General features: G+C 36.8%; 1 protein-coding gene across 1 annotated transcript; it reads left to right on the forward strand.

Annotated features, from left to right (window-relative positions):
- The first annotated feature begins 2,069 nt into the window (after positions 1-2,069).
- Positions 2,070-3,005, forward strand: LOC143645900 (olfactory receptor 4D9). Its single transcript, XM_077115011.1, has one exon. It carries the CDS (start codon positions 2,070-2,072, stop codon positions 3,003-3,005), a length of 936 nt encoding a protein of 311 aa, XP_076971126.1.
- Positions 3,006-20,028: the final 17,023 nt, after the last annotated feature.

The following is a 20,028-nucleotide window of genomic DNA, read 5'->3' on the forward strand; positions in this document are numbered from 1 at the left end:
TTGACTTGTCATTCTAGCATCTAAAAGGAAGATTCTGAAGTGGGATGCTGTCATTAATTAAAATGTGTTTCTTCATTCAAGATTAACCAAAGACCCTTCGGGGATGATTCTTCCACTTTCTAGCCATGGTCAGAATAGTGTGGAAAATTCTCACTTCAGGGTTTCTGGAGACCTGACATCTTCTGTGATCATTATTTTGAATATTCCACCCAGTACTGTTGACGTAAATGCCAAAAAGGAGAAGACTGAACCAAATCTGAACTAATGCCAATGGAATGGAAAAGTGGGCTTTTTATCATGATATTCCGTGTGAGTAAAAAGGAGAGAGTTGACTGTGGAACCAGTGTCTTGTAAGGGTTTTTTCCAGGCTTAGGTGAACATAGTGAAAAAAAATTAGATAAACTAAAACCAACATCAGAGAAATAACTCCAGATGGACAACAGGACAACCTCCAAAACTAAAGAGTTGGGGAGGACCTAAAGTCCATAAATGAGTGGAATTTCTAGCAGTAGCCTTCAGATTGTAGCTGGTGAAAGTTAGTTATAAAAGAACCTGTTATGAAAACGTGTGGCCAATTAAATTTTGTTTCAAATTAAATTGATCTTCAGATATCAGGTAAAAATCTTATAAAGTAGTCACTACATTTGTTTATTATTTTTAATTTTTATTGAGGTATAATACAAATAACAGAAAAATTCACATTAGTGTTCAGCTCGGTGAATTTTCATAAAAACTGAATATGCCTTAAAACAAGCGTCCAGATGAAGAAAGACAATATTACCAGCACTCCAGAAACTTCCCTCATGCTCCCCTCAATTTTGTATATTTTTGTTCTTTATATAAACAAAACCAGACAGTATACACTCTTTTTTTGTGCCTGGCTTATTCAGTGTAACATTATGCTTACAAGAGTCATTTATAATGTTGCATGTAACTGTTGAGCATTCTCCTTGTTGTATAGTATTTCATTGTGTGAATTTATCAGTCTATCTTTTCTACTGTTATGTCCATTTAGGTCATTTTCCAATTTGAGACATTTACAGTGTGTGCTGAATATTCTGTCTTTTGTTGGAGATATGCATGTGTTCTCTATGAGTGGAAGAAATTGCTATCTATAACTGCTTAAGAGGATATAACAAAACAGCAAAAGGCTGGTAACTGGTTAAAGTTTACCAATTTTACACACATACTAGCACCAGTGTGTAAGATTTCCAGTTGCTCCATATCCTCACCATCACTTGGCATTTTTCAATGCTTTCAATGTAGCTGCTCTGGTGTGTGTATGGAGGTTTATTGCATAATTTTAATTTGCATATCCATGGAGAAGTAGAATTGGCATTTGGATAAGTCTTTTGTGAAGTGTTGGTTCATATCTTTTGACTTTTTCTTTTGCTGGATCAACTTTTTTATTAACCTGTAGAAGTTCTCTATATAACTGGGACATAATATATATCACAGAAACATATAGTGTAAAGATGTTTCCCACTTGTGGGTTACCTTTTTTTTTTTGTATGCTTTAATACTTCATTATTTTTCCATGTGAGTATCCTAGTATTGCAGCACTATTTGTTGAATTTTTACTTGTTTGGTTTTTGTTTGTTTTGCTTGTTTTGGGGAAAGTGCATGGACTGGGAATCGAACCCAGGTCTCCCACATGGCAGGCAAGAATTCTACCACTGAACTACCCTTACACCCCATGCATTGACTTTCAAATCTCCTAATGGTATATTTTGCGAACAGAAATTCTTAACATCAATATAAACCAATTTATGCTTATTATATAGTACCTTAAGTGCAGATAGCATAGAAAAAGTCCAATTGAATAGCTTCATGACCATAACCTGTGTTTCAGTGGCCCTAATGGTGGAACCTAACTGTTTGGATGACTGAATCAAAAACCTAGGTAATCCTCCACCTGGTAACAGCGTACTGAATTGCCTGCCCAATGTATGTGTAGAAAAAGAAGAGCCTCCTCCTGATTTGAAAACCAAAACTCAAACTGTCAGAAAAGAACACTAGATTTCATAACACATTCCTTAACTGCACTGTACACTTGGAATTCCGAGCCTATGGATCAGAGGAATTACACCAGAGTGGAAGAATTTATCTTTCTGGGTATTACCCAGTCTCAAGAGCTAAGCTGGATCTTATTTGTCTTCTTATTTTTGGTGTACGTGACAACTCTAATGGGAAACCTCCTCATCATGGTGACAGTTACCTGTGAATCTCATCTTCACACTCCCATGTACTTCCTGCTCCGTAATCTATCTGTTCTTGACATCTGCTTTTCCTCCATCACAGCTCCTAAGGTTCTGGTTGATCTTCTGTCAGAGAGAAAGACCATCTCCTTCCGCGGCTGTATCACTCAGATGTTCTTCTTTCACCTTCTTGGGGGAGCAGATGTTTTCTCTCTCTCTGTGATGGCCTTTGATCGTTACGTAGCCATTTCAAAACCCCTCCACTATATGACCATCATGAATAAAGGACGCTGCACTAACCTGGTGGTAGCCTCCTGGGTGGGGGGGTTTGTCCATTCCATTGTGCAGATTTCCCTGTTGCTGCCCCTTCCCTTCTGTGGACCCAATATTCTTAACACTTTCTACTGTGATGTCCCCCAGGTCCTCAAACTCGCCTGCACTGACACCTTCACTCTGGAGCTCCTGATGATTTCCAATAATGGATTACTCAGTTGGTTTATATTCTTCTTTCTCCTCGTATCTTACACAGTCATCTTGATGATATTGAGATCTCATGCTGGTGAAAGTCAGAAGAAAGCCTTCTCTACCTGCACTTCCCACATCACTGTGGTGACTCTGCATTTTGTACCCTGCATCTATGTCTATGCCCGGCCCTTCACTGCCCTCCCCACAGATACTGCCATCTCTGTCACCTTCACTGTCATCTCCCCTTTGCTCAATCCTGTGATCTACACCTTAAGGAATCAGGAAATGAAGTCAGCCATGAGGAAACTAAAGAAACGATTAGGGCATTCTGAAGGGATTTAAATTCATGATGGTGGTATGGTACCAAAATTGAAAGGCAGACTTTTAATTTCATTTTCTCAAAATGAGAAAAAATCACCTTAAGGTCAAAAACAAAGGGGCACCTAGGGGTACCAGGAATCCAAAAAGAGGTTGGTCCCATGGTATGTGTTAGGGATCATGTGCATTGATACTGCTTTCAGGTAGACTCATTCATGTATTTCACTACTTACTTTCAATTATTCATTCCACAAATATTTATAGAGCACATACTATATGATAAGCTTCAGATTGCTGCAAACATTAAATAGACATACTGTCCTAAAGGTATTCTTGAATAAATAGATGAACAGATGCTTTAATAAATATATGAACAAAGTGCTGGTGAAAACATGTAAGCACCTTACTTGAGAACTTCGAAAGACATTTGACAGTGGAAAGACATTTCCAAAGGGTAAAAGGAGGAAGGCCATTCTAAGCAAAGAAAATAGTATCGTAGAGGAAGAAAATGGTATACTGTATAACATTTGTGCAGCAGTGAGATCAGTGTAGTCACTAAGCAGTAACACTCAAAAGATGAATACCAGTGCTTGACGTTTAAAAGGATAGTTGAAAACAAGGACTCCATTTGTGCTCTTTGAGCAATTCAAATTGGAGAGAATACATCAATATGAATTTCATTTCGAGAGAAAATATCCCCAAATCACTTTAAGGTCGTGGGGAAGAAGGAATCAATTTTGTTAAGTGGGAGTATTCATAAAGAAGTAACACTGATGGGAAGAAACTAGGTTCAGTTCCCTGGAGTTTTGAAAAGCTTGAGCAGAAATAAATGCTAAAGACTCCCATGGAAATCAACTGTTGCCCCTATGTAACAGGATTATCCTAATCATAGACCTGCCAAGGTGAACTTTCTACATATAGGAAACTCACCATTCCTTTACATTTCCGCTAAATCCGTAGGAAGTAGAGAAAGGGTAGACAAAAACAATGAAAATTTAACCAGTGAATCCAAGAATTTGCTAGTCTGTGTAATAAAAGGGATAGAAATGGTGGTAGGAGAAAGATTATCTAACAGGTCAGTGGATATTCTGCTGGTATTAATGAACTTTACTGAACTACATCTCTCTTTATAACAAAGTTCAAGACACAGCATCTGGCATTTATGTACTAATCTGAGTAGGCTAATCACTGTGACAAAAACTACCAAGATCTCAAAAACCACAATAAAAGTTTATTTCTTGCTCAAGTCACAGGTCAATACTGGTCTGCAAAAATATAACTCTTCCATACAATTGGTCAAATATATGTCCCTTCCATCTTGGGCTCCACCTTTTTTTTGATTCTCAGCATCCTCTCCATTTACCCAGTAGATGGAAAAAAAGAAAGGGGATGAAGGGTTATAGGGGAGTCTGGAGAATACAATCTATCTGGGTCGCTAGTAAGAATAGAGGTATATGAAAAATAATGAACTCTAGCACTTTCTTCTACAATTTGTACAAGTCTGCTAAGAAATCACAGTTGGGTTAGATTACAAGGGCTAAAATATTGTCTCTGTAAGGATTTTCTTAATACATAGAAATGTTTACTGAAAGGATTACTGGACCTTTAGAATGGCAGAGAACAAATGAAGGAAGTGAAGGAGATCCAGGGAAAGGAAATTTAATTTAAAGGAAAAGAACGGTGTTCAAATTAAATCCCAGGATTAGGATAACAGCAGACAAGGAGATCATGTCCCAAAATATAGAACATTGAAATAGAGTTTCCGGAGTAGGTAGACCAAGAAGGCAGCCCTCATAGAAGACTGTCTTCATTTATTCCCATCCTTGCCATAGACTAGTCCTAAACAAAAGGTTTATTAATGCTAAAGCTCTTGTAAAAACATACCTTCTTTTATTGCTTTTTCTTGCATTCTATTCTAGTCTTACCACTTAAAACTCATTTTGAATTGTTTTCCAATATCAGCCATATTAAATATTAGAAGCATTCCCCCAGTATTAAAATTCCAATTAAGACATAAACTTTTCCTTCATCTGGACCTGTCTGCAGCTCCTGAATGGCCATTTATTGTCTGTTTACAGTTTTGTTCTGGTGTCATTGCTCGTCAGTCCCTCCACACTATTTGCAATGGTGCCTTTCTTTTCCTACCTCATTGTTGACATTCCCTCAAGCAGGGTCTTTATGACTGAGGCAGAACTTTAAATCAGCAAAGGTATGCATAGTCAGAGTATATACTCCCAAGTGTAAGACCCAAAAATGATGGTACCTCAGAAAAAGCTGTCTCATTTTCCATGCAGCTGCCTTGGACTGTTCACACATGCAAAACAACCTGATCAGACCCAGCGAGGGAAAGTAATGGAATTCAGCAGAGCGATCATCAAATTCACTTCTCTTTTAACATGACATCAAATAATTGTTTGTATTGATCTACATTTTTCTTAAGGTAGAGACATTTCCTATTTTCTAGGTACTATGCCAAAACTAAAGGTCAACTGGTGGGGAGGAAGAGCGTATGGGGAGGGGTATGGATTCTTTGCAGATGAAAAGGAAATGTCTACATATAGATTAAGGTACTTAAGGCATGTCTGTTTACTTAGGTTGGATTGTATGGTGTGTGAATAAAATATGGATAAAGAATAAGTTAAAATTGGGGAACAAAGTGTAAAATAAATTGGATAGATGGAAATACTAGTGGTCAATGAGAAGGAGGGGTAAGGGGTATGGTATGTATGAAAGTTTGTTTACCTTTTTATTTCTTTTCCTGGAGTGATCAAATGTTCTAAAAAATGGTCATGGTGATGGAATACACAACTAAAAGATGCTATTGTGAGCCAAGATGGTCCACCATGCATGGAATGCATATGTGTGGAGATTTATCAATAAAGCAATTTATTAAAAAAAATAAACAGAGAGGGTGCACTGGTGGTTCAGATGTAGAATGTTCACCTTCCATGCGGGAGACCCAGATTCAATTCCTGGACCATTTACCAAAAATAATAATAATAATAAATAAGAATAAAATAAAATAGAGCTATTGAAAAAGTTAGAATGGCAATAGCCCAAACACCCCTAAAGAGAAGGATGAAAGATCAAAGATGATGATGGAGTTATACAGAGAAGATTGTATTTAACCAATGAATATGAATGCTGAATCATTAAATTGATATATCTTTTAGTCTCCAGTTTCTTAGAGTAGCTAGAAGGAAACAACTAAAATTGTGGAATTGTAACCCATGTCAAACTCTGATTTATGTTTTAAAACTAATTGTGGTGCTGTGCTTTGAAATATATTGCTTTTTTGTATATGTGTTATTTTTCACAAAAATCAGGAAAAATCGATTGTGGTGATAAAAAAGTATTTAAGCCTGCTAGCCTTCTATATTCTGTAGCAGCTAGAAGAAAAAGTCTGAGAAGATCATATGGTAGTCCATGACAAACTCTGGGATGTGACCTGTAAATACTTGTTGGAGATGTGCCTTGAAAACTCTTGTCTTTTTATTTCTTTGCTTTGTATATGTGTTATACTATACAATAAAATAAGGTACAAATATCAGTTATGCTTCTATACACTGGAAAGAACAATCTGAAAAGGAAAGTAGGATAACAATCCGCTTTACAATAGCATCTCTAAGAGTAAAAAGCATCCAGGAATAATTTAATCAAGAAGGTAAAAGACATACACGGAAAACCACAAACACTGTTAAAAGAAGGAAGACCTAAATAAATGGAAAGAAATTCCATGGTGATCAGTTGGAAGGCTTAATATTGTTATGGTATCAATTTTACCCAAAGCAATCTACAGCTTTGATGTACTCTCAGTCAAATGTCCATCAAACTTTTTTGAAGAAATGAGAAAACTTATCCTCAAATTCATATTAAATCTCAAGGAGTCTTAAATAACTAAATTCATCTTGAAAAAAAACTCATACTTCTTGGTTTCAAGACACACTGCAAAGCCACAACAAACAAAAAAGTGTGGTGCTGGCCTAAGGATAGATATATAAAGACCATGGACTAAAATCGCACATTCAGAGTTGAACCCACATATCTAAGGTCAACTGATTTCCAACAAGAGTGCCAAGTCCAATCAGTCAGGAAAGAATAGTCTCTGTAACAAATGGTGTGGGGAGAACAGGGTATCCACACAATGAGTTTCTGTTTGGAGTCATAAAAAGTTTTGGTACTGGATGGTGGTGATAGTCATACAAAATTCCGAATGTAATTCATACCACTGACATGTATAATTTAAAATGGTTAACATGGAAATTTTGCATTATGTATATATATCCGGAACATAAAGTAAATTCAATAAATAAGTAAAAACAAAATAAAGTTAAAGTGATTTTGTAGGGAAATAAATTATCTTGGTTCTATGAATACAGTGAACCCTCTGGCAAACAATGAACTAAACCTAATAGTACAATTACAAAAAATGTTCTTACATGAGGGTGCTAATGCAAGGTGTGAAAAATAGGGTGGTATATTGTGGGCCATTGATTTTACACCATGTAGGGAATACATATGTGTGAAGATTTGTCAACAAATGCATTTTTTTAGTAATAATAATAAGTGGGTATATGGGAACCCTGAATTTTAAGTACGATTTGTTTTTATCAATTACAAATTTCTTAATAAAAAATTTAAGATGAAAGGAAAAAATAACTTTGCTATGAAACTTTGTGTTAGGCCACCATGGGTATTTAGTTTTCATTATTTTAGGGGTTTTCTCCTTCTCCTTCTATCCATGAGATAAGAACACTGGTCACTGGTAAATTTTTTGTTAATTTAATCAATGGGTGCTATGAGACCAGCTCACACTAGTAATTGGGTGAGTCAAGGTAAAAATACAGAATTCAAAACACAAATTAACCCCACAAAAATTACCTGCCATATTCTGGTGCATGTACTTCTAAAAAAAAAAAGGCAAACAAACAAACAAAAATTCAACAAATTGTTTTGCAATAATGGGATACTCACATGAAAAAAGAATGAAATGTGGCCCTGGGCATAAAGCATACAAAAAAAATTACTTGCCACAAATATATTACATAAATGAAGAAACTCAATCACTCCCAAGTTTGGGTTCATAATTTAAAATTGAGATTTTACACTTGGATGGTTTTATCTCCCCCAAAATCTGCATTTGCTAGTAATTAATTCATTTTCTCATTTTTGTGTGATCAATGGAGTAGACAAAGAGGTGGTTGCAGCAGGACTGGGCAGGGATTCACAAATTCTAAATATAAATAATGTAGAATGAAAATAGAGGTGGCAATACAAAACAAATTATGAAAAAAAAAACTAAAGGGTATTCAGGAATTGTTTACAAAAGACCAAAAGGGGGGCAAAGGGACTTTTCAGACACAATTCAGAGATGTTGACTCCTTTTGTATGATTCTACTTATATAAAATAATTGGAATACACAAAGTCATAGAGACACAAAGTAGAGTACCGGATAACCAGGACAATCTTGGAGGAGAATGGTGAATTAATGCATAATGGATACAGGACTTCTCTTTGGAACGAAGGGAAACTTCTACTAATGGATGGTGGTAAGGTAGTGCAACATTACGAAGGTGATTAATCCCACTGAATGGTATGCTTAAGAGCAGTTAAGATGGGAATTTTCTGCAATTTGAAAAAAAAATGAATGACTACAAAGACAATGACAATTAAGTGCAATGAATGATCTTGAACAAGATCTAATAATGGGAGGATAAAAGCTTGGTGATGAAAGATTTAGCATAATGTTCACTTAAAAAGATGGTAGCATAGGACAAGTTGGCGAGGGGTGGACTGTCATGGTCAGGTTCATATGTCAACTTGACCAGGTGGTGGTGCCCAGTCGTCTGGTCAGGCAATCACTGGCCTGTCAATTGCTATGAGGACATTTCATGGACTTAAATCATGATTACGTCAATTGCAGCCACAGCTGATTGCATTTGTAATCAGCTAAGGGCCATGTCTCCTGCAATGATTGATGGTTGATCTAATCACCAGAAAGCTTTTAAGGACAATCCAGAAGAGGCAGTATTTCCTTCCTGCTTTAGCTGGTGAGCTTCTCCTGGCTGTTCATTGTGGACCTTCATTGGAGTTACTAGCTTGTGGCTTGCCTTACAGACCTTGGGCTCTACGTTCCCATGGTTATGTGAGACACTTTTATAAACTTTATATCTATGGATATCTCCTGCCGATTCTGTTTCTCTAGAAAACACTAGCTGATAGTCATATACATCATAATACTAAATCCCTAAATATTTCTGCCTGTAATTCCTAAAATACAAGAGCTATCTCCCATGTAGCTACAGTATCATTATCACAATCATTAGATTTAATGCTGACACAATACTATTATTTGATATACAGTTTTAGTTCAAATTTCTCCAATTGTACAAAAAATATCCCACATCATGTTCCTCATCCCTGACCTCCACCTCAATGCAGGACCCAATGAAGAGTCATCCTTTATATTTGGGAGAAATCTTCACAGCTTTTTAGTTTTGAAGACACTGACATTTTTGGAGAGTTGTAGAATGGTTGTTTTGTATATCACCCCTAAATTTGGGTTTATCTGATTATTTCCTCATGAAACGATTCAGGTTAAACTTGAAATCTTCATAAGCTAACATATTTTAGCTTACTCAGAATTCATTTGGTTCCTTGCCCATTTCTCTGTATTCTTGTTAATGCAAAGGAAATCATAATCTTGAGCAGTAGGGTCAAATGAAAATTTTATATTATTCTTTATTCTACTTAACTGCTCTGAGGCTATTGGTAGGTTTTGATCCTGCTCCTATCGCCCATTCACTGTGAAAGTTTACATAAATAATTAAACTCCCTTGGTCCTCAACCTCCTCACCTATAAATAATGTTACTGCAATAAGGGGGTGGGGCCATGATGATGGCTTAGTGAAGTCTAGGATTTAGTTCATCCTCTAGAGCAGCTAGCAAATACCCAGGAACATAGAGAAGAACTTCTGGGGCCATGTCAGTGAACAGACACACAGCGTACACCAGTCTGGACAAGCTGTATCAGCTTCAAGCCCACTCAGAACCATGAGTTCCCTAAGCCATGGCAGCTATTGCCCCTCCCACACAGGCTGCTTCCCAGGAGGAAAGGAAGGGACTTTGTCAGTGCAGGGGCTAAGTACAAACAAGCTCCAATTGTGGAATTAATGAACAAATTCTGACTACTAATAATAGGCCCCCAGTTCAGCTGAACCTTGAGTAAAAACTGAGGTTGCTGGCACAGAGGGGGCAGGGCTGACAGAAGAAGAAAAAAGAAAACAACAGAGCATTTTTTGGATCAGACAGCACATAATACTTGAATCAGGGATCAGGTCTGGGCCTGAAGGAAAAGAAGGGGCACATACGACCTGGAGAAACACAAAGAAACATACCAACTTAAATTCTTGAAGGGCAAACCCGTAGAACAGGGGTCCTGCTCTGAAAGGACTTTTTCTTTTTCTCTTTTTCTAGCTGTGTTTCTACAGTTTGACTACTCCTTGGATACTGTAGGGCTTCTCAGGCTCCAACTGCCCCAGGCATGGGCAGAATTAAGCTTGTAGGGCTTCTCAGGCTCCAACTGCCCCAGGCATGGGCAGAATTAAGCTTGTATGAGAGTTTGTCTGGAGCCTATGTCTTCCCCAGTAGAGGGGTGGATGCCAGCTCAGGTGGAATCCCTCCCTCAAGGAGTTCAAATCCAGGGTCTGGAAAAGTGAAGCATTTAAAGCCAGCCTACAACCTGCCCTCTGTCTCAACTGTGCCACTAACAGAAAGACTCCACTGAAGTTAAAGACATCATATCTACTTTTGCTGGTGGGACTCACAGGCAGAAACACGCCACATACATGGCAGGATGGGAAAAACTCAAAGTCAAAGGCTTCACATGAAAGCCTCTCAACCTGCTGGGTTTCACGCTCAGGAAAAACTGATGCAGATGACTCTTGCCTCCTGGGAAGAGGCCAGTTCCCTCTGGGAAAATATGTCTGGGGTCTATAATACATAAGTAGACACTCCTGGGGGTGAAGACACCATAGAAACGGGGCAAAAAACAAAAGAACAAGAACTGAAATATTCATATCTGTTAAACAAAACCTAAGCTACAAGTCTATAGTAAGCTGAACTGAATGTCAAAGAACAGATCGATAACAAAGTTGTCCAGAAAGAAAACCCTAGGTATAAAAAGTTAAAAAAAATCTCCAGAATAAACTAAATAAGGTAATTAAATGCCTAGTTGCAAGCAAAAAATAACAAATCATACTAGGAAAATTGAAAATATGGCCCACTCAGAAGCACAAACCAACAATTCAAAAGAGATACAGGAGTTGCAACAATTGATTCAGAATATTTGAGCAGATATGGAAAACCTCATAAAAATCACATCAATGTGATAAAAACAAGAAAAAACAGATATGATATAGAAAAGGCAAAACGGTAGAAGAAAGTTCTGCCCACACAATAATAACGCTAAATGTTAATGGATTAAACTCATCAATCAAAAGACATAGACTGGCAGAATGGATTAAAAACCAGGACCCATCTATATGCTGTCTACAAGAAACACATCTTAGACACATGGATAAACATAGGTAGCAAGTGAAAGGTTGGGAAAAGATAGTCCCTGCAAACGAAGATCAGAAAAGAGCAGGAGTAGCTATACTGATATCCAGCAAATTAGACTTCAAATGTAAAACAGTTAAAACAGACAAAGAAGGACCCTATGTACTAATAAAAGGAACAATTCAACAAGAAGACATAACAATCATAAATATTTATGCACCAAGCCAGAATGCTCCAAAATACATGAGGCAAACACTGAAAAGAGAAATAAGCACATCTATCATAATAGTTGGAGACTTCATCAATGGATGGAACATCTAGACAGAGGATCAACAAGGAAATAGAGAATTTGAATAAAACAATAAATGAGCTAGTCTTAATAGATATTCAAAGAACATTACAGTGCACAACACCAGGATACACCTTTTTCTCAAGTGCTCATGGATCATTCTCAAGGATAGACCATATGCTGGGCTGCAAAGCAAGTCTCAATAAATTTAAAAAGATTGAAATTATACAAAACACTTTCTCAGATCATAAAGGAATGAAGTCAGAAATCAATAATAGAAATACACAAACAGATGGAGACTCAATAATACACTCTTCAACAACCAGTGGGTAAAGAAAGAAATTACAAGAGAAATCAATAAATATCTCGAGGCAAATGAAAATGAAAACACAACATATCAAAATTTATGGGATGCAGCAAAGCAGTGTTAAGAGGACAATTTATTACCCTAAATGCCTATATCAAAAAAGAAAGAAGTACAAAAATCAAGGAATTAACTGTCCACTTGGAAGAACTAGAGAAAGAACAGCAAACTAACCACAAACTAGTGAAAGGAAAGAAATAGTGAAGATTAGAACACAAATAAATGAAATTCAGAACATGAAAACAATGGAGAAAATCAACAAAACCAGAAGTTGGTTCTAGGAGAAAATCAATAAAATTGATGGACTGGACCCTTAGCGAGGTTGACAAAAAGAAGAAGAGACAGGACGCAAATAAATAAAATCAGAAATGGAAGTGGAGACACAACCACTGGCCCTGCAGAAATGAAGAAGGTAACGAGAGGATACTAGGAAAAACTTGATGCTAATAACTAGACAATGTAGATGAAATCGTCAACTTCATAGAAAGGCATGAACAACCAACATTGACTTGTGAAGAAACAGACAACTTCAACAAATGAATCACAAGTAAAGAAATTGAATCAATCATTAAGAAGCTCCCCAAAAAGAAAAGTCCAGGACCAGATTGCTTCACATGTGAATTCTACCAAACACTCAAGAAAGAATTAGTACTAATCCTACTCAAATTCTTCAAAAAATTGAAAAGAAAGGAAAGCTACCTAATTCATTCTATGAAGCCAACAACACCCTAATACCAAAGCCAGACAAAGATATTACAAGAAAAGAGAACTACAGGCCAATTTCTCTAAAGAATATATAGATGCAAAATCCTCAACAAAATTATTGCAAATTGAATCCAGCACCACATTAAAAGAATTATATACCATGACCAAGTAGGATTAATCCCAGGTATGCAAGGATGTTACAACATAAGAAAACCCATTAATGTAATACAATGTGCTGGTATGAAATGATGTATTTACCTTAGAAAAGCAATGTTTTAATCCTAATCCCATTTTGTAAAGGCAGTCATTTCCTTGAATCCCTATCCAGTATTGAATGTTTGAAGCTGTTATTAGATCATCTCCCTGGAGATGTGATTTAACAAAGAGTGATTGTTAAACTGGATTAGCTGGAGGCATGTCTCTACCCATTTGGGTGGGTCTTGATTAGTTTCTGGAATCCTATGAAAGTGTAAACATTTTGGAGAAAGGAGCAGATTCAGAGAGAGCAGAGCAGAACGATATAGCCACAAGAAGCATAGTTCAGCAGCCAGAAACCTTTGGAGATGAAGAAAGAAAATGCCTCTCAGGGAGCTTCATGAAACAGGAAGCCAGGAGAGGAAGCTAGCAGATGAGGCCATGTTTGCCATGTGCCCTTCCAAATGAGAGAGAAGCTCTGACTGCGCTTGCCATGTGCCCTTCCACTTGAGAGAGAAACCCTGAACTTCACTGGCTTCTTGAACCAAGGTATCTCTCCCTGGATGCTTTAGATTGAACATTTCTATAGACTTGTTTTAATTGGGACATTTTCTCAGTCTTAGAACTGTAAACTAGCAACTTATTAAATTCCCCTTTTTAAAAGCTATTCTGTTTCTGGTATATTGCATTGTGGCAGCTACCAAACTAGAACATACACTGTGTTAGTTAAATTCAGTTGTCAACTGGGTCAGGTAAGCATACCTAATCTTGTTGCTGTAGACATAAGCCAACAGTACGTGAACCTCATCTGTTGCCAATTACATCTGCAGTCAGCTAGGAGGCGTGTCTGCTGCAATGAGTGACGTTTGACTTAATTGGCTGGTGCTTAAATGGGAGATCGCAACGTAGCACACCTAAGCAGCTCAGCATTCCTCATCTCAGCACTCGCAGCTCAGCCCAGGCCTTTGGAGATGCAGAAAGAAGTCACCCCGGGGAAAGTTGTTGGAACCCAGGGGCCTGGAGAGAAGACCAGCAGAGATCATCCTGTGCCTTCCACGTAAGAAAGAACCTCAGTGGAAAGTTAGCTGCCTTTCCTCTGAAGAACCAACAAAATAAATCCCCTTTTAAATAAAGCCAATCCGTCTCTGGTGTGTTGCATTCCGGCAGCTAGCAAACTAGAACATACACCATACCAACATATCAAATCAGAAAAACCACATGATCATCTCGATTGATGCAGAAAAGGCATTTGACAAAATTCAACATCCTTTCTTGTTAAAAACACTTCAAACGATAGCAATAGCAGGGAATTTCCTCAACATGATAAAGGGAATATCTGAAAAACCCACAGCTAACATCATCCTCAATGGGGAAAAACTGAAAACTTTCCCTTTAAGATCAGAATAAGACAAGATGTCCAATAACACCATTGTTATTCAACCTTGTGTTGGAAGATCTAGCCAGAGCAATTGGACAAGAAAAAGAAATACAAGGCATCAAAATTGGAAAGGAAGAAGTAAACCTCTCACTGTTTGCAGATGATATGATACTATATGTTGAAAACCCTGAAAAATCCACAGCAAAACCACTAGAGCTAATAAATTAGTACAGCAAAGTGGCAGGTTACAAGATCAACACTCAAAAACCTGTAGTGTGTCTATACACTAGTAATGAACAATCTGAGGAGGAAATCAAGAAAAAATTCCATTTTCAATTGCAATGAAAAGAATAAAACTATTTAGGAATAAATTTAAATTAAAGATACAAAAGGCCTATACAAAGAAAACTACAAGAAATTGTTAAAATAAATCACAAAAGATCTAAACATATGGAACGGCATATTATGGATTGGAAGACTAAATATGGTTAAGATGTCAACTCTACCTGAATTGATTTATTATTCAATGCAATACTGGTTAAAATCCCAACAACTTAGTTTTCAAAAATAGAAAATCCAATAACCAAATTTATCTGGAAGGGCAGGGTAACCCGAAAAGCTAAAAATATCCTGAGAAAGAAAAACAAAGTCAGAGGTCTCACACTACCTGACTTTAATGTGTATTACAAAGCTATAGTGGTCAAAACAGCATGGTAATGGCATAAAAATAGATATATTGACCCATGGAATCATATAGAGTGTTCAGATATAGACACTCTCATCTATGGACAATTAATCTTTGATAAGGCAGCAAAACCAAGTCACCTGGGACAGACAGTCCCTTCAATAAATGGTGCCTAGAGGACTAGATATCCACATGCAAAAGAATGAAAGAGGATCCATATCTCACACCCTATACAAAAAGTAACTCAAAATGGATGAAAGACCTAAACATTAGATCTAAGACCAAAAAACTGTAAGAAGAAAATACAGGGAAATATCTTATCAATCTCATAACAGGAGGCAGTTTCCTAGACCTTACAGCCAAAGCACACACACTGAAGAAATAAGGAAGTAAGCAGGAACACCTCAAAGTTAAACACTTTTGTGCATCAAAGAACTTTGTCAAGAAAGTAAAAAGACAGTCTACACATTGGAAGACAATATTTGGAAACGACATATCAAATAAAGGTCTAGTCTCCAGAATACATAAAGAGATTGTTCAACTCAACTACAAAAACAAGACAACCCAATTGCCAAATGGGCAAAACATTTGAACAGACACTACTCAGAAGAGGAAATACAAATGGCCAAAAAGCACATGAAAAGATGCTCAACTTCCCTGGCTATTAGGGAAATTCAAATCAAAACCACAATGAGATATCATCTCACACCCACCAGAATGGCATTACCAATAAAACAGTAAACAACAAGTGCTGGAGAGGATGTGGAGAAAGAGGCACACTTATCCACTGTTGGTGGGAATGTCACATGGTACAACTGCTGTGGAAGGCAGTTTGGCAGTTCTGCAGGAAGCTAAGTATAGAATTGTCATATGGCCCATCATTACCATTGTTAGGTATTTACTCAGAGGACATGAGGGCAAGGACACAAATGGACATTTGCACACCAATGTTTATAGCAGCATTATTTACAATTGTGAAGAGATGGAAACAGCCAAAATGTCCATCAACAGATGATTGGCTAAACAAGCTGTGGCATATACATACAATGGAATATTATGCAGCAGTAAGACAGAATAAAGTCATGAGATATGTAATAACATGGGTGGACCTTAAGGACATTATGCTGAGTGAGATTAGCCAGAAACAAAAGGAAAAATACTGTGTGGTCTCACTGATATGAACTGATATTAGTGAATAAACTTGGAGAATTTCATTGGTAACAGAGGCCATCAGGAGATAGAAATAGGGTAAGATATTGGGTATTTGGAGCTGGAAGGATATAGATTATGCAACAAGACTGATCGTAAAAACTCAGAAATGAATAGCAGAGTACTAACTAACTGTAATAAAATTATGTTAGAACACTGAATGAAGCTGAAAGTGAGAATGATAGAGGGAGGAGGCCTGGGGGTACAAGTGAAATCAGAAAGAAAGATAGATGATAAAGACTGAGATGGTATAATCTAGGAATGCCTAGAGTGTATAATGATAGTGACTAAATGTACAAATTTAAAGATGTTTTTGCATGAGTAAGAACAAAGGAATGTCAATACTGCATGGTGTTGAATATAGGTGATAATTTATATTTTAAGATTTTAACTTATCTGTGAGACTAAAGCAAAAAATGTTTATTTGGTACAAAATTTATATTTGACTAGTGCAGTTCCTAATATAACTAATGTGGACAGTTTAATTGAATACCATAAGTACATGGAACTTTGACTAGGGCATAAGATTTTGTAGGTTTGTCCAGTGCAATGCCCCAATAAACCCCAGAGTGATTTGAACAATGGTTTAAAAAGTATTTGCAGAGTCCCCTGGGAGAACAGTGAGTAAAGGGGAAAATTCAACTTCCCCAAGGGGAAAATTCTTGATATTCTCAAAAGCAGTGTGGACAACCAAAGTAAGGCTGAACCCCAAGTCTTGGGTTTTTTCATATGAAACTTAACCTCAGAAAGGATACGCTAAGCCTACTTAAAATTAGACCCAAGAGTCACCCCCAAGAGACCCTCTTCTATTGCCAGATGTGGCCTCTCTCTCTCTCTCTCTCTCAGCCAACATGACAAGCAATCTCACCACCCTCCCCTTGTCTACATGGGACATGACTCCCGGGGGTGTGGACCATCCTGGCAACATAAGACAGCAATTCTAGAATGAGCTGGGACTGAGCAACAAGGGATTGAGAAAACCTTCTCGACCAAAAAGGAGAAGAGTGAAATTAGACAAAATGAAGTGTCAATGGCTGAGAGATTCCAGACAGAGTCGAGAGGTTATGCTGGAGGTTATTCTTATGCATTATATAGATATCATCTTTTTAGTTAATGTGTATGGAGAGACTGGAGGGAACTGCCTGAAACTGTAGAGCTGTGTTCCAGTAGCCATGTTTCTTGAAGATGATTGTATAATGATATAGCTTTCTCAATGTGACTGTGTGATTGTGAAAATCTTGTGTCGGCTGCTCCTTTTATCTACCTTATCGACAGATGAGTAAAACATATGGATTAAAAATAAATAAATAATAGGGGGAACAAATGTTAAAATAAATTTAGTAGATTGAAATGCTAGTGTTCAATGAAAAGGAGGGGTAAGGGGTATCGTAAGTATGAATTTTTTTCTGTTGTCTTTTTATTTCTTTTTCTGAATTGATGCAAATGTTCTAAGAAATTATCATGATGATGAATATACAACTATGGGATGATATTGTGAGTTCTTGATTATACATCAGGAATGGAATGATCACATGGTAAGAATTTTTGTGCTTGTATGTTGTTGTGTTTAATAAATTAATTAATTTAAAAAGACAGCAATAAGATAACCATGGACACTATGAACAACCCTGCACTACTAAGCAGAAAAATAAATGCAAGTAGAAATAAAAAATAAATAAATAATAAATGAAGTTACTCATCTCTTTCAATTTTATGATTTGTGATCCAAGAATACTAAGGTTTTAGAGCTATCAAAGAAAGAAAATAAGTAAAATGATGCCCTGAATGTCTCTACTAAAGCAGATTGATGTTTAATCTGTTATTATTGTTTGCACCCAAGAATATATAAATTATGTGCTGCAAGAGAAAAAAAGATGGAAGCACAATGTTTGTGAATGCAATTAATATAATTGAACTGTACATGTAAGAGTGGTTAAATAGGATATTTTCAGTCATACCTATGTTATTACTATGTTAATTGTAATTACAATTGTAATTAATTGTAATTGTCCTAAAATTTGATATTATTTCAAAATAAAAAGTTTTAAGAAACATAAATTTTAAATCACACTTGGGTGAACAGAGGCCATGAGATCTTTGAGGGAGAAAATGTAATTCTTTGTTGTTGGACTCCTGGAATCACAGGCAGGGTGGAACATGGTAAGTGTAAATATTTGATGAATGAATGGTATCAATATATCCTTTGTCTGCATCTACCCCCTCTCCAAATGATAAGTTTGATTGAAAACAAGGAGGAAAATGCATTTTCCTGTCTATATGATGCTTCTGAAAATGAACATTCATAAGACAAAAGGGAATCAACAAGGAAATCATAAATATCCATTCCATCAGCCAAAAAATAATGGGATGGGATGACACATACTGTATTGAGAGTTCCATTCATTTTTCCTGAGTTCCTACCTTTTCAGAAAGCAAGACTCTTTTTTGTCCCTTATGAGCCCTTCAGGTAAAGGCTTTGGGCTCTCAACACAAGGTCTATGAGAATTCATCTCCCATCTGATATTAACAGAATGTGAAAACCAAAATATGTTTGTTTGCATACATTTTCCAGTGTGTGTTTATTTGGTACTAACTCCCAAGGAAACTACATCCCAATAGGTAAGGCCGACCACTCAGTTATAAGCATCACATCCAACACTATTCCATTGGGTGACTTCTCTCTTGGGTTTGGGGCTGAGAGACTGGTGTTCATGACAGGGGCATTGTAGGGCAGTGTCGCAGAACCACACAGAGGTGATTCTTGGAATCTGTCCTTTGCCTCAAACAGCAGGAGAGAAGATATTGAACCATGCAACCCTCAGATACATGTCTGCCTTAAAAAGGAATATTCCTTGACAATTAATGACTCCTAAGGTCAGTGCGAAATGGAATGGCCAGTTTTGCTCCTTGGGCAGGGAGTAGAAGCGGGGGGCTGTAAGTGATGTCATTTACATGTTTGGGTTTTTGGAGTGTGTATGTATGCCTGTCTGTATTTCTGTCTGTGCATGGGTGCCCATGCACCACCACTTTTGAAATGTCATTGTAGATTATTCAGAAATGTTTCTAATGTTAGTTCTCCTAAAGTGTATAAGATGATGTATATTAAAGTTGAAAACATTACTGGTGCAATGCAGAGTAATTCAATATTCAATAGTTCAATATTAGGAAGGTGGCTTGAAGGGAATAAAAAGGTCAGCTTGTTAAAAATGATGGGGCTAGATATTACCTTGTTAGTCAAGATGTAATGGAGAGGCTGGAGGAAACTGCCTGAAAATGTAGAGCTGTGTTCCAGTAGCCATGTTTCTTGATGGTAATTGTATAATGATACAGCTTTCACAATGTGACTGTGTGATTGTGAAAATCTTGTGTCTGATACTCCTTTTATCTACCTTGTCACCAGACAAATAGAACATATGGAATAAAAATAAATAACACAGGGAACAAATGTTAAAATAAATTTAGTTTGAAATGCTAGTGATCAATGAAAGTGAGGGGTAAGGTGTATGGTATGTATAATCTTTTATTTTCTGTTTTCATTTTATTTCTTTTTCTGTTGTCTTTTTATTTCCTTTTCTGAATTGATGCAAATGTTCTAAGAAATGATGAATATGCAACTATGTGATGATATTGTGAATTACTGATTATATATGTAGAACAGAATG

Source organism: Tamandua tetradactyla, chromosome 9 (genome assembly GCF_023851605.1).
Source record: "Tamandua tetradactyla isolate mTamTet1 chromosome 9, mTamTet1.pri, whole genome shotgun sequence".
NCBI classification, from domain to species: domain Eukaryota; kingdom Metazoa; phylum Chordata; class Mammalia; order Pilosa; family Myrmecophagidae; genus Tamandua; species Tamandua tetradactyla.

Excerpts from the sequence above, each read along its gene's own strand:
- LOC143645900 (XM_077115011.1), top strand. The coding sequence starts at position 2,070 with ATGGATCAGAGGAATTACACCAGAGTGGAAGAATTTATCTTTCTGGGT.